Source organism: Glandiceps talaboti, chromosome 11, assembly GCF_964340395.1.
Source record: "Glandiceps talaboti chromosome 11, keGlaTala1.1, whole genome shotgun sequence".
NCBI lineage: Eukaryota > Metazoa > Hemichordata > Enteropneusta > Spengelidae > Glandiceps > Glandiceps talaboti.
In genome coordinates this window covers 13149811-13166230 of record NC_135559.1, presented here as the reverse complement: position 1 = coordinate 13166230, position 16420 = coordinate 13149811, and the positions used below count along the sequence as shown (strand labels likewise).

Here is a 16420-nt window from a genome sequence, read left to right as displayed (position 1 = left end):
GCGGTTTGGGCCGTCGTGATATGAAGATATGAATAGAACGAACTTGGCTTTATGAAATATTTCATTGTCATCTTTATACACGTTTTTCTTTACTATTATTTAGGTTCAGATGAATTTGAATAAGATATTACAATTAAGGACGTCACCCGAAGAAAAGTGGTATAGTCCATCAGCCTTCATCCGGGGTTTTAGAGGTGGGGATTCCCTCTATTTAAATAAATAATCCTACGTCATCACTACTACTGCCTGCCATTTTGAGCGGGAATGCAACCCAGGACGATAACATTTGGTAAGTTGTCCCAAAATATTGCTGTTGGTGTATACAATAATAGTTTCATCTGCATTTGTAAGTGTACGTGTGTGAATACTTGTATGTGTTATGCTGTTTTGGGGGTTCATTTTCTGAAATTGTGACTAGCCATCGGCCACAACAAAAGTTGGTGATTATTGTGTGCATGCACAAAGTGGGTCGAAATAGGGTCAGGCAGCAATTCAAGTCGTCAACGTTAATACATTTTTACTGCGTTTCCCCCATACATCATCAGTGATAGAAAAGTATGCTTCGCGATGTCTGAGTGTACATTTATTAAAGCTATCTGGAATCGGTACAGAAACGCAAGATTTATGATAAAACCGAAGCAAACAAAGTGGGTGAAACATAAAGATGAGTTTTGTGCGCAGTCAACTAGCGAACGTTCGCGAACAGTGCCAATGGGCCAACAAATAGTACAATGTAACTGTGTCAGATCACAATGTCCGAATTGGAGTCAGTAATAGCATGACTTTTGGGTATCCATTTTTAAAAGTCCATTATCTGTTTGTCTGAACTTGAAGTAATGTTACTAATAGTCCATGGAATACCTTCTAGTACACACTCACTCCCGTGCTTCTGCTTGCCCCTCCCCCCCCAAAAAGATTGTTCCATCACTCACAGTGGAGTGGTGATCATGGTATGGCACTCCTCACAGCTTCCTTTGTTGCTGTTATCACACCTTGTTTGTACAAACACAGACAGATAGATAACACAAAGTACCATAGTGAGTGGCATACACCTGGACAACTGCCTGGAAAAACCAATGTGTCAATATTCACATATATCTATCAATCGACCGAACACAACACATTATTTCCATGGCTACAAATGTTCCAAAAGACTTCCCTTTACTTTAGCCCTCTAATACAACCTGTTGCTCTTCACCTAAAAAATTGTTCTATTTAGGTTGTTGCATTTTCGTTTTGCAACGATTTGGAAAGATGAGGAGGTCCCAATTTGCACAGAAATCGTACCTGAATGACAGACAAATCCAACATTAAAGTTATTTATCTGTTCGAAGCATTGAAAAGCTTGTCAGCTGCCATTGCAACACTTGAAAACACCCAAATGTTCTCATGATCTGTTCTCGAATTGTAGACGCTTTGATTGATTGATTTGAGGATGCACCACTACATCTCTAGCTATGAGTGCCAAAGACTGACGCGGTGTGGGTTCAATCAAACCATGGATAGTATTATTGAGGTAATAGATCCATGATCAAACAAGGTGATGTAGAAATGACTTTCAGGTACCCATACAAACAAGGCATAGGGATGTAAACAAAAGAGAGGCACTCTGCTTTTTATGATTTAACCACTGTACACAGAACAAAACAAACTGTTAATAAAGCAAGAATGTATTTGTATTTCATTTTCATCAATTTCTCGTTTTTCTGTCCTGTGTTCATTTTAGGGTGTGTTGTTTTATATAGTGCAATATTTCCATCATGAGTAAAATGGCACGACGTATGTCCTCGCAAGATGAGAATGCCCCACCGAAGAAGAGAGTCAGGATCCGTGAGTCGTCACGGAACAGTATGGACTTTGATGAAATGAATGCTGATGACAGTGATAATGAGATGGACCAATCTCAAAACCCAAGTTTTGTGACTCCCATTATGGTAAGTCTTGTCATCATATACTGTATTGCCCATCATTATCTCTTCCCATGTAATTCAGTGGGGAGCAGAACACACACTCATCAAACCTGTGCAATAATTTTCCATATCACGCCCTGGCACACTTTGCCCATATATCATTATATGGCTAGACTCTAGTGGCATGCTTGTCAAAATTCATTCAATCATTGATTTGGTTTTGATTTTTTGTTTTGTCTCAACATCTGTACGTTTTGGTCATAAAATATTGTTTCACTGTCAATTTATGTGGTTATGTGATTATGAGGGTATTATACCAGTATAATAAAACCTTGTCCCAGATGTGGGTTTTGCAGCCCTCAGTCCTATGGCTTATGAATTCTCCTTAAATTGACCTGTCAAAATTGTTCCTGTAACATTATAAGATTGTTATTTCAAAGGCAGTAAGTTGGAAACAGAATTTTCTACGGCTTTGGTGCTAAATAAAACTTTTAAAAAGGTGAAAAATGTGTATATTGTATGTAAATATATGCAAGTATTACCAGATTCCTACTTCCTTCCCTCTCTTCTCTCACTGAAGTTCCAACTTTGAAAGCAAATGTTTTGATCCCAGGTACTCATAGTGCTATCTTATCAATGGAGCCATAAAAATTATATGGTCTAAATTTTTCAATAGCTCTGCCAGACATGTTTTTCATACCTAAATGTTATTCCTAATCATGGTTCTTTAAGGACAACTTTGACAAGAAATTCTTTAGAAATTAGAGGTCCAGGTGTAATGAAAAAGTTGGCTGTGTTTTTTCTCTCTTTAATCATCAGTGTTCTCCCTGGACAGATTGCAAGGATGGTGGCTAATTTGCATATTAATTTACATATAAATGGCATGGTACAGTAATTTGCATGTTTGTTTGCATAGTGATCAGTATATAATATATTGTATGCATACCTTTAACACTGGAACACACTCTGATATGTTTATATTTAACACATAGACACATGTACATTGGGGATCAGCCATTTCTCTTCATGTGAAAGTATTATGATATTGTCATTCAAAGATTACTAAGCTCGAGGATGGTAGAACACTTTTGAAGCACGGTAGAAACCTGCCAAGCCTAGATAGCAAAGAACGGTGTTTGCACTGTGCTTTGTCTATAGTGGAGAGAACATACATTGTAGCACGGTAGAAACCTGTCAAGCACGGCGGCCTAGATAGCAAAGAAGGTGTTTGCACTGTGCTTTGTCTATAGTGGGGAGAACACAGCACTGTAGAAACATGGCAAGCATGGTGGCCTAGATAGCAAGGATGGTGTTTGCACTGTGCTTTGTCTATAGTGGGGAGAACACAGCACTGTAGAAACATGGCAAGCATGGTGGCCTAGATAGCAAGGATGGTGTTTGCACTGTGCTTTGTCTATAGTGGGGAGAACACAGCACTGTAGAAACATGGCAAGCATGGTGGCCTAGATAGCAAGGATGGTGTTTGCACTGTGCTTTGTCTATAGTGGGGAGAACACTGATCATTATGTACCCAGTAAGCAGGCTTCATATCTGTTGTCTTATTTTGCATTACAGTGCTTTTCCCCAAAGCGAGTCCAAAGCTATTAAATGAACTATCAAGATCAGTGAGCCTGATCACAAGGTTTCATGGTGAGACAGACACAATAAAGTTAACACAAACATCGCTTACACTGTGTGGGCTCTGTATTTAGTTAATGATATAAGCAATAACAGCATGCATACTACTACACAAGGTATAATCTGTTGAAGTTCAAACAAAATCGATGGTCAGCAGCCAATGAATATTGGTAGATCTGTTAAAGTAGTTAAACCTTGATCTTGATAGCTTTGACTCGCTTAAAGGGAAAAGCACTGTAACACCTGTAACATATAATAAGACATTCACTATTCAGTGCTGTACCAACTGATTACACTAATTTACAGTAGAGATGTCTCAAATAGGGAACTTGCAAACCCGCCATGTTGAATATTGCATCATGGGAAATTGATATTAAATACTAATCAACTAGTATTGTAAACAATGTTGATACATTGTTGGTAACCACAAATAATCAATTCATAGTTACCCTAACCATTGTGGGATGTTAATTTTATCAATAGCTCCAGATTAGGTATTACAATAACCACAGATAATCCCATAGTCATTTGCGTCTGAGCATGCTCAGTTTGGATTGCAAGTTCCCTATCGAGACTATAGTTCAGGTGACAGTCATGTGTCTGCTTGTAAGGTGTACTACTTACAGGTGTTAAAATCTTGCACAACTGACAGGTGTATCAATGTTCATACTGGTAACAATGGTACAGAGTTAGCATTACCTTTCAGTATTGTGACAAGTCTACAGGAAGGTGGCCAGACTGTTTGATGCAGTGTTATATTGGTTTACTAAGATATACACAAACTAAAACTATTGTCACAACATGTTGATACAACAGTGATAAACTATTGGTTTAATTATAGCAAGATTTGTACTTGGGGATTACAAACCAAAATCAAGCGTTATAGACATGCTACAAAAACTAGAATGGGACACAGTAGAAGTTAGAAGAAAAACTCAACGGCTAACAATACACAAAATCCTAAATGACAAAATAGGCATCAACTCAGAAAATTATGTCAGGCCCAAAATCACGCGAAGTAGAAGAACGCACAACAAACAACTTGAAATGTACCACTACACATCTGACATCATCCTCCTTCATCCATTCCTTTTTTCCGGAAGCCACAACAGTATGGAACAGCTTACCACAAAGTACTGTTGACATTCAATCTTGTGAGACATTCAAAATCCACATAAGAAACCAGCACCCCACAAGGTCCATCTAAACGCCCACCACCACCACCACCGCCACTCTTGTCAGAACCTTCCAGTTAAAGTCCCTGGTGGACCAATTTTGGAAGTGAAGACTACAAGGTACAAGGTCTCAGAAGGGATTCATCACAGACTTTTGTTGACAGAGTTCCACAAACTTGCAGTGTACTGTTTTAGTACCTCCAATGTTTATACTATTCTGATCACAAATTACTTAGTAGTTTGTGCCTATTTCAGTAAACCAAGGAAGGCCAAAGTCGTAAATGACATGTCAATAGAAATGTTAGGTTATTAATATTATTGAAGTTCTGTGTGGGAAAAACAATTACTGAAAGCATGTTATATTTTTCACCTATTAGACGGAGGCTGAAGTTGGTATCATAGAGAGAGTAACAATGAAGAATTTCATGTGCCATACAAGACTGGAGTTTAACTTTGGACCAAATGTCAACTTTATAGTTGGACACAATGGAAGTAAGGAAACCCAAATTATGTTCTGTGTTCGCATGTAGTAAACCTTGTCTTGGTCTTGTCCAAACTAGTGTGGATATCAACATGGTCTCTAACTAAACCACATCTGGTCATGTATGGTGGGTCAGAAAACTATAACTGTGTTCACATTTGTTAAATCTTGTCCTGTTCTTGGCCATATACTTGTGTATCTGGTGGGAAATATAGCAATAGGCCTTTGCAAAATTTGCCATGGTGGCGCTCTACTTCCTGTCTGTGTGTACCTTGGGGGTATATATGGTATAGGTTACTTGGTTAATCATAGAGCACTGCTGCTTTCCTCGATGTCTGAACAATATGAAAAACATCCCTGATTTATACTTCTGCAGAATAACAAGGGACAAAGCTTTTAAGAAACAGTCGCATCTGTGAGGTGATGATACCCCCAATTTGAGTGAGGGCGCTGTATTTTCAAGTTCCTGTTTGCAGTCTGCAATGGCCTATAGAGATCTTACAGGAAGTGGGTGATCACATTTTGTGGCCTGAATATTTATAGGAGCATAATCTGTTGTCAAGGGTGTCAATGGCATGCACAAAGGGAGGAAATGCTATTGTTTCTAAATTTTGACCTTCATTCTTTCATATTGTATCAAGCAATAATAACACAGAATGAGAAGTAACAGGTATTTAATTTACCTCTTGCAGTAATAGAGTATTTTATTAGTATTACATACATTTACTGTCTTTAAAAAAGTTCACCCCAGACGATGTTGCTGAGGAGATAACAGCCGTAAATTTTAATTTGTGAGTTTTATCTTTGTTTATGTTAAGGTGGTAAGAGTGCGGTACTAACAGCAATGGTAGTAGGACTAGGTGGTAAAGCTACAGTTACAAACAGAGGCTCATCAGTCAAACAATTTATCAAAAATGGACAAAGGTAAATCTCGCTCTTAGCTCTACTAGACACTTGTTTGTTTGTCACACCAAAATTTTAATCCTGGTCTGACATTATCATTCATTTGGAAACATTGAACACATATTATTCCCATTATTTTGTCTTCATTCAGCCAAAGAAAGTATGGGTGACTTAAGGGGCTTTGTCACTATGAGTCACTACACAAACCCTTAGGATTGTGATTATTTTCCGGTTGAATAAAGACAAATATTTGGTAGTAGTATAGTTATACCTCCTCATGCATAATTTATGGAAAATAATGATTATTAGTCCCCGCGGACGAAGTCCGGAACGGGGACTTATGGATTGGGTTCCGTCTGTCCGTCCGTGCGTCCGTCCGTCCGTCCGTCCGTCCGTCCGTCCGCAGCCGTTTCTTGGAGATGCCTGTACCGATTTTTTTCAAACTTGGTACAGGGGCAACATGCTATGGCATACATATGCACGTCAATTTGTTTTATGATACGATCCAATATGGCCGCCTAGCAGCCATTTTGTTTGTGAATTTTCCCTGTCTAAAGCCATAACTCAGACATGCTTGAACAAATCTCATTCAGAGTTGGTATTAGGACAGTGTTCTATGGCATATATGTGCATATTCATTGTTGTCATGATACGATCCAATATGGCCGCCTGGCAGCCATTTTGTTTGTGAATTTTCATGTCCAAAGCCATAACTTAGACATGCTTGAACAGATCTCATTCAAAGTTGGTATTAGGACAGTGTTCTATGACATACATGTGCATATCCATTTTCATTGTGATACGATCCAATATGGCTGCCTGGCAGCCATTTTGTTTGCAAATTTTCCATGTCCAAAGCCATAACTCAGACATGCTTGAACAGATCTCATTCAAAGTTGGTATTAGGACAGTGTTCTATGACATACATGTGCATATCCATTTTCATTGTGATACGATCCAATATGGCTGCCTGGCAGCCATTTTGTTTGCAAATTTTCCATGTCCAAAGCCATAACTCAGACATGCTTGAACAGATCTCATTCGAAGTTGGTATTAGGACAGTGTTCTATGACATACATGTGCATATCCATTTTCGTCATGATACGATCCAATATGGCTGCCTGGCAGCCATTTTGTTTGTGAATTTTCCATGTCCAAAGCCATAACTCAGACATGCTTGAACAGATCTCATTCAGAGTTGGTATTTGGACAGTGTTCTATGACATACATTTGCATATCCATTTTCATATTGATATGATCCCCCATACCCGACCAATCCTTTATTGTTGTAGGCATGTTCCATGTCCGACAAGCAGACACAACATATCTAAGTCTGTTTGATTTAGGTTCACAAGTGTTGTTGCGTGATCAGAGTAGTGCCAATTCCTTAAAACCCAATCATAGCGGGGACTATGTCATTCTCAATGGCTTGTTTGGAATGGTTTTGACTTGTATTTGGAGCACCGAAGAACTTGTCATGACATAGAATAATCATTGTATATACTCCATATTTTCTGTTCAAAGACAATAACTTGGCTTATGCATGGTATAAAAGCTGAAAAAAATATACAATAAAGTTGAGATTGGCTATATCAAAATGTAACAGATTAGAAATATGAAGTAATCATATCTTCAGGAAATAACTTGTGTTGAAATTTTCTTTCCAGCAATGCAGAGGTTGCCATAAAGTTAAGAAACAGAGGCACTGATGCTTACAAGCCTGATCTGTATGGTAAATCTATCGTAGTGGAGAGAAAAATGTCCTCAGATGGTGCATCACAATATAAACTGAAATCAGCTTCTGGTAAACTTATATCAAACAAACGAGAAGAGTTATCACATATCTTAGACCAGTACAATATTCAGGTAGGGCAGTGTCTAAAAAAGTGGTCATTTTCTCTTTGAATATTTTATGCTTGTGGTTTGAGTGGACTTCCCAAAAGAGAGAGTGTGGTAAGACAGAGATGGTTAAAAGTGGCCATAATATGCCATATGGACAGATGAAGATTATGTATTTATTTTTGGATTTTGAAATTTATAATATTTTATCGATTTTATCATGGAATCCTACTTGAAAAATCAATGTGAAATAACATATACCAAGTCCTTCGCGCTTGTTTGTAACTCAATAAATCACAAAAGCTTAATAAATATGTAAAATCTTTGTTATTGTACATACAATAACAAACTTTTTACACTATCTTGTTACATTACTTGATACTATATAAATTCTATTTCATTGATTATTTGACTAGTTTATTCCTTATTCCAGGTTGATAATCCTGTGGCTATTTTAAATCTCTTCCCTAATCCAGGTTGATAATCCTGTGGTATTTTAAATCTCTTCCCTAATCCAGGTTGATATTCCTGTGGCTATTTTAAATCTCTTCCCTAATCGAGGTTGATATTCCTGTGGCTATTTTAAATCTCTTCCCTAAACCAGGTTGATAATCCTGTGGCTATTTTAAATCTCTTCCCTAATCCAGGTTGATAATCTTGTGGCTATTTTAAATCTCTTCCTTATTCCAAACTGATAATCCTGTGGCTATTTCAAATCTCTTCCCTAAGCCAGGTTGATAATCCTGTGGCTATTTTAAATCTCTTCCTTATTCCAAATTGATAATCCCGTGGCTATTTTAAATCTCTTCCTTTAATCCAGATTGATAATCCTGTGGATATTTTGAATCTCTTCCTTTAATCCAGGTTGATAATCCTGTGGCTATTTTAAATCTCTTCCTTATTCCAAATTGATAATCCTGTGGCTATTTTGAATCTCTTCCTTTAATCCAGGTTGATAATCCTGTGGCTATTTTAAATCTCTTCCTTATTCCAAATTGATAATCCTGTGGCTATTTTAAATCTCTTCCTTTAATCCAGGTGGATAATCCCGTGGCTATTTTAAATCTCTTCCTTTAATCCAGGTTGATAATCCCGTGGCTATTTTAAATCTCTTCCTTTAATCCAGGTGGATAATCCTGTGGCTATTTTAAATCTCTTCCTTTAATCCAGGTGGATAATCCCGTGGCTATTTTAAATCAAGACACAAGTAGGAATTTCCTTCATTCTAGGAATCCCCATGACAAATATAAGGTATGTGTCTAATCAGTTCTTCAGCTGTATTTATGGAATTCCTTATTTTGAATTTTGATAAGGATATTCATGACTTAATCTACACGTAATACACATGTAGGAGTCATGAATATTCAGTGTACATCTAATAAATATGTATGTCTGCTAAGTCCCATGAGGCAGCAGTGGACCTGTGTAAGAACAATAAAGGTGAAATAAGGGTTTCGATTTGGTGTTTCTCGGCAATCACACAAAATTTCGGTACTGTAAAATCATTAAATGATTCTGTAGACAGTGTTGCATTGCAGTGCAAACACCACTAGTATGCACATGCACCGGTGCAAGTAATCTCTGGTACATATGTAATAATACCACTAGTATGTACATGCAACGGTGCAAGTAATCACTGGTACATATGTAATAATACCACTAGTATGTACACGCACCGGTGCAAGTAATCACTGGTACATATGTAATAATACCACTAGCATACACACGCAACGGTGCAAGTAATCTCTGGTACATATGTAATAATACCACTAGTATGCACACACACCGTTACAAACAATCTCTGGTACATATGTAATAATAATATTTACTCCTTTGTGTGGTTACAGTTCTTTTTAAAAGCAACCCAACTAGAACAGATGACTCAAGATTACAGTACAATACAGGAACAGAAAAATTTGATGGAAGACACTGTCAGGTCGAGAGAAGAGGTCAGTGACATTTATAATAATGAATAGTTGCTGATTCTTACATAGTGCTTTCTCACACTGCTCACAGTCTTTTACAGTTATTACCCCTAGCACAGACATGTGGCAACACAGCTGACTTGTGATCTTCCTCAGTGCCTTGTACACACAACCTCTGTAAGTAGGCCAGTAGGTATTCAGAGACACTCATATTGCAATCTCCATCTTACCAGGTCTTCAATTCTACTGATGGGCTGATGGGGGTACAATCAGGGTTCAAATCTTACCCAGTGACTTTCGTCATTCAGAAAACAAACAAAAGTGGCGACGCTCACTTGCAACCTGTAGATTCTAAGCCGCCCAATTTCACCATTATCATAACTCCACATGCAATGAATATATTAGCACCCAGGTGTAAATAAATCTTCATGGTTATCATAAAAGTGTTGAATATTCATGCACACAAATGTCTTAGCAAAGTCATGTCCATTTTATTGTGTTTGTTAGTTGGATCTCAGACAAACCAGGGCTTGAATTTAACATCTGCACTTGGTAGTCAAATTTAGCTGTTTCAGCTGCAATTTTCTATTGATTTCCATTGGTCTCACAGACTGTTGCAGGAAATTTGGTAGTCTAGATACTAGTCTATGTTTACTAGTGTATGTGACCTGGACTACTGCTAATTTGGTAGTCTAGATACAATGTTTAGTAGTGTATGTGTCCTGGACTACTGCTAATTTGGTAGTCTAGATACAATGTTTAGTAGTCTATGTGACCTGGACTACTGCTAATTTGGTAGTCTAGATACAATGTTTAGTTGTCTATGTGTCCTGGACTACTGCTAATTTGGTAGTCTAGATACAATGTTAAGTAGTCTATATGCCTTGGAGTACTGCTATTTTCGATCCTGAGTCCCATACATCTTAGAAGTGACTTGTGGTTGTTAGCTCAAAAGGTGTCTAAAATGGAGGCACATGTATGCATTTTACAGGGTCTCCCAGATCTCCAAAAGGAAGTATTAGAACGTGAGCTGAGGTTTAAAGACCTTGATAGTTTGGAGAATCTGAAAAAGAAGAAAGAACAATTAGAACACATGGCAGCATGGGCACAAGTAGCAGAAGCAGAACGAGTAAGTATGAAAAACATGGCATGGTTTATGTATATGGACCTTTCCAATCATCAGCTCCCATTTAAGTATTCAGAGCTAATATGCTTGTCATCAACAGTGCCCTCTAGTGGACAAGAGGAGTAGAGGTTTTATCGTTTACATGGTGAATCAATTCAAATGCTTCCATTTGTATGGTGTTTAACTACATGTGTTGCAAAATTTTAGAAAAGGAAAACTTGAAACTAAAGTAAAGACTATTATCGATTGGGGACAAAAAAATGTTACATATTTTAAAGGCACAGTCCAGATTAAGATTAAAACTTAGATGTGAAGAACAGTTGTCTGACAAAGCTACAGAAAAAGTTGACCCAGAACTAAAGAATTTACTCCTATGTAATCCTCATGGCTTCACTGATACGATAATACTAATATGAAAACCTGGGATTGAAACCTTGACTAAAACTCTAAGCTTGAAATCTAAAGACCTCATCGATTTGTTTGTCATATTTTTTGTAAAAATGTTGTGGATGATATGTTAGAAAGGTATATGCCCGATTATCAATGTATACTGTGATGGGACAACCAACACAAATAAAGGAATGCCACCCCAGCGCACGCACACACACACACACACACACACACACACACACACACACACACACACACACACACACACACACACAAACAGGGTCTCCCAGATCTCCAAAAGGAAGTTTTAGAACGCGAGCAGAGATAGTTTGGAGAATCTAAAAAAAGAAGAAAGGCGGTGCACCCCTTAAAAAGTCCTCGTGGAGAATACCGTCAGCATTGTCTGCCCTATTACAAAGGTTTTTTAGGTTGAATGTATTAACCTTTGACCTTGACAGGAAGTAGAAGCCATGGCAAAGGTTGTACGACAAGAGGAAGCTAGGACACCAAAATTTGACCAGAAAGTACAAGAATCTAAGGTAAGTTACTAGTTATTTATATATTTATTTATTTATGTATTTACAGCTAAATTTTGAAGTATTCTCCAGAAGACTAAGATATACGTTGATAATAAAAGTGGAGCATTGAGCAAGTTGAAGTTTTTGTTTTACTTGGTAGAAAATAAGGTTGCTATTTCTAAACACAAGTTGAGGTTGTTTGACGATAACTTTTAACTACTAACACTGCAGTATTGTAACTGAAAGAAGAGCATTATTAACTTAATTATTGTAAACACAACTCTCTCTCCTGATCCTGTTTTTCAAAGTGATTACACACTGATGAATATTGAAGTCAAACTGAACTGTAAATTTGATATTTATAACCAGTTATCAAACTAGTGTTTATGAAGTGAAATTCATGAAAAAAATCTTGATTTTCAAATTTCAAAAAAATAAAATCTTGATTTTCAAGTTTTAAGTAAAATTAAAACAAACAAAAATGGCCAAATTTGTATTTTCTTATTATAGGTAGGAATAGACAACCATGTATATGTTATTTCATATTGCAGGCAAAAATGAACAAATGTGCTGATAAATGTAAGGAAATACAGAGGCAACTGTCACAGCTAGGAGATGAATTAAAAGAACTTAAACCGAGACACCTAAAGGCAAGAACTAACTTGGATCAAGAAAAGAAAGGCTTCAAGGCAGCACAGGTAAATAATGTATTACAAGAAGGCCCCCCCCCCCCCCCCATATAAAACTGTTCTTCCAATCTGTAATGGCTGTACATCCGATGAGAAGAAACCAATAACACAGAGACAATATGGAAAACAACAGAAAACATAACTACCTATCTTTTGTTTTGTGATATATGACATACCAAAAGTTGCTTCTGAACTATGCCTCTAGAGGCCAACCGGTACAATCTTTTGTTTTTCTGATGTATGACATTTTGTTGTAGGCAGAGGCACGTAAATTGCAGAGTCAAGTTAGGAATACAGAACGAGATAAACAACAATTGGAAGAAAAGATACAAGAAATGAAACATTTGTAAGTATTCATTTATTTAATTTATTCGTATAAGATGCATGTCTATCAGCCTGCCTTCAGTATTTAGTCTGACATAGCATCTCACCTAGCTCCATAAAATGTGTGCTCTGAGGACTTCAATATGTCCCCTTAGACTTTGCCATGGTTCTTTCCATAAGGAACATGAAGACTGGAGAGATTCCCTGCACACGGATTTTTCAGTAGAAAACCACCTATACCCTTGCTAATGACTATAAAAAGATACTGAAATGAACTTTAAATCACTAAATTCAACCTGCATCTTTTCTATTTTCTGATTTCTAGTGTAACATTTACCCAGCTCACAACACGGCCGACCAACTTGTTTGGGTCTGGTCATACAAACAACTTCCAACTTAAACTTTGGTCACCTGACTCATGTGATATTGAGCCAGTCATTCCTGTTGTCCGTCTGTGACTTGGGTCTGAAAAACTTGGAAAAATAAATGCCAATTTGGAATGTTTTGACCCATATTTCGGACACCACAAAACCAGTGACACGTAGACATGGGTTGTTGTGACATAGAACGGCCAGGGTGTATAATCCATATTTTCTGTTTGAGGACAGTAACTTGGCTTGCGTATGGTACAATAATTTGTTGTTGTTCGTTTTGAATATCAGGGCTGAACAAGACTTTGAGAGTGAGAGGAGACAACGTCTTGAACAGATACAACAACTAGAGTTTAAACTTGAAGAGTTGAAATCTCATCAAGCAACCGTAGAACATCAACTTGACCAGTATAATAAGGCAGTTACTCATGACAAGGAACAGTCATATGCACTCAGGTAAGAAGTGTGTGTATATATCAAACAAGTATTGGACATCACAATGTCATGTTTTCTGTAATAATGGAGTGCAAAAACAACTCATTACAGTTGAAATGGTGTTGGCTTAGTGTTTCACTCATGGGACATAAGGTTTTTGACACAAAAATCGACAAATTTCAACTGTAGACTAACAATAGCAGAGACGCAATAAACACAGCAGGATCCTTTACCCAATCACATTGGAAAGTGATACAGCTAAAATGATGTAGGCTTGGTGTTTCACTCAAAGGACATTACAGCTAAAATGATGTAGGCTTGGTGTTTCACTCAAAGGACATTACATATTTGACCCAAAGATAGACACATTTCAACTCAAGATAAACAGTAAGAGAGACACAACACACACACAGCAGGATCCTTTGCCCAATCACAGTAAACAGTGATAAGCATTGCTAATTTTATACATTGCAGTAAAAACAGGCTTCTTATGAAAACATTACACATAAAGTTGATGATTTTAATGGCTTCAATTGTTTATTTTCTAACTGATAATCAACATATCAACTTGACTACTTTTTACATCTCTACTGTGCATGGCACCTATGTAAATGTTTCTTTTGGATTTGAAGTTGTCTGAGTGTGTAAAAAAGTCTATGTTACATAGTAAGTGAAATACCAAGGCAAATTCATTTATTCTGTGTGTACTCAGGAGCTGTATGTAGTAGTCAAAGTTTTAATGGGTGTGGATGTCATGTTTTACAAGTGACTTCTGCAATAATTCAGTATAAAAATGGCTATAAACGTATGTACTCAAGTAAGCTGAGGGTGTCTAGTAAGCAGATATTGAAAGTGAGAATGCCATGCTTTTCAAATGTCTTCAGCATTGAGTACAAAAAAACCAGGTATATGCAGTCAGGTAAGTCTCTGTATGTAGCATCCAAATATTGGATGTCAGATTGTCATGCCGTGTGCTTCAAATGTCTTCTCTAACAACAGCATACCAAAACAGCTATATTGGTATGCACGTGGGTGTTAAGTCTGTATGTAGCAAGCACATATTGGATGTTAGGATGTCATGTTTTTCAAATACCTTCTGCAATAAGGGCATACCTTGTATCTTGAAGTTTTCACTTCCAAAAAATGGTCCACCAGGGACTATAACTGGAAGGTTCTGATAAGAGTGGTGGTGGGCATTTAGATGGACCTTGTGGGGTGCATATAAAAACAGCCATAAATGTATGCTGAACGACACTCTTCTTACTTACAGTGTGGTAAATTTAATCAAACCCTGAATGGGTTCGAACTCTGACCACAGTGGTAAGAGGGAAGTGGTTTAACCACTCAGCCACCGACAACCCAAGACTAAATGAATTGTTTTCAATTGATCACGTTTTTATGCATTTTGATTTTATACTTATGACCCTGAACTTTGAACCTTGACCCTTGGCATTTACAGGACCCGAGAACAGGACTTGAAAAGGAACATGGATAACACTCTTCGCAGACTGAAAAATCTGCAAGCAAGTCGACTTAACAAAGTTGCAGTGTTTGGAAACTGGGTACCAAATCTTCTTCGAGATATTGACAAAGCTTACGATCAAGGGAAGTTTCGACAGAAACCCATTGGACCAATAGGTAAGGGTGAACATAGAATAAGGGTCAGATATTGATATGCAAGCATAGTTATTGTAGCTATGGTGATGGTAAAGTTAATAGACGGGGTGCTGTTTCCAAGATGCATTGTGCATCTCTCCATACAATGTTGTGTACATGCTAAGGGGTTTGCACGCGCTACTCTGGGGGATGGTTGTCACCTTACTGTACCCTGAGTTCACCTGTAAAATCCTTCTCTGTCATTGATGGCATTCAGTCTTTGTTCTGTAAAATCACTCACAATCAAAGAGGTCAACATGTCTTTCCATCATTTCCTGATAAAAATGTTAATCCAAACGTACAAAACAAGCCTAGTAAAATAAGTGACGTCCTCTCATACAGTGCATCTTGGAACCGGAAAATTGACTATTGCTATAAATATGTATCATTAGAACTTTACCGTATTATAATACAAAGTTATTTGGGAATCTGTATTTACCTTTTACTTATAAGCAAATTTCAAATATCAAACATTTAAAAAAAAGAGCAAATCTGAGTGAATAAAGGATGAAAATGTACATTCTTTTTCTTGTTTTCCAAAGTTCAATTCAGTGACTCTGTTTTGTGCTTTTGTTGTATTTTAAAAGAATATTTCTTGTGCACAGAAGACGTAGGGTTTTCATGAATCTTTTAATAATAGTATTGTGAGGGACAATTAATGTGTATTAATTATGCATGTATCCATGTGTCTTGTCACAGTGTATTTGTATAAGTTCATCTGGACTATTTGATTTCTATCACGCCAAATAAAAAAAAAAGTGTGTTTCTGATTACCCGACCGACCCTAGTTTAAGCTGCTGACCCTAAACAGGGTTTTACATGCAAAGAAGTAAAATTATGACAATTTACTTCTATTTCCGTGTAGATTTTCTTGCCAAAGTATCTTTTGTTACTTTTTTGTAAAATCAGTGAAATCACATTCCAGAGAGAAAAGGTGTCATTTCAGCCTATAACAACACAGTCTACATATTGTGTTTGTCTACTTCTGAATCACATAATTGTCTTCATTTACTTCTTTTACACCTCATCAACTGTTACAG

At 37.2% G+C, this 16420-nt stretch overlaps 1 protein-coding gene across 2 annotated transcripts in view; it reads left to right on the top strand.

Annotated features, from left to right (window-relative positions):
- Nucleotides 1-235: 235 nt before the first annotated feature.
- The window catches only part of LOC144442810 (structural maintenance of chromosomes protein 6-like), a 35423-nt gene continuing 19238 nt past the window's right edge, over nt 236-16420 (top strand). For both annotated transcript variants that reach the window (XM_078132183.1, XM_078132182.1), the window contains exons 1-13: nt 236-289; nt 1727-1934; nt 5101-5215; nt 6023-6128; nt 7775-7973; nt 9117-9197; nt 9794-9895; nt 10863-11000; nt 11846-11926; nt 12457-12603; nt 12852-12940; nt 13581-13745; nt 15184-15362. In XM_078132183.1, coding sequence (XP_077988309.1) covers nt 1761-1934; nt 5101-5215; nt 6023-6128; nt 7775-7973; nt 9117-9197; nt 9794-9895; nt 10863-11000; nt 11846-11926; nt 12457-12603; nt 12852-12940; nt 13581-13745; nt 15184-15362 — 1576 coding nt within the window. In that variant the 5' untranslated portion in view covers nt 236-289; nt 1727-1760. The remainder of the gene's footprint in view (nt 290-1726; nt 1935-5100; nt 5216-6022; nt 6129-7774; nt 7974-9116; nt 9198-9793; nt 9896-10862; nt 11001-11845; nt 11927-12456; nt 12604-12851; nt 12941-13580; nt 13746-15183; nt 15363-16420) is intronic.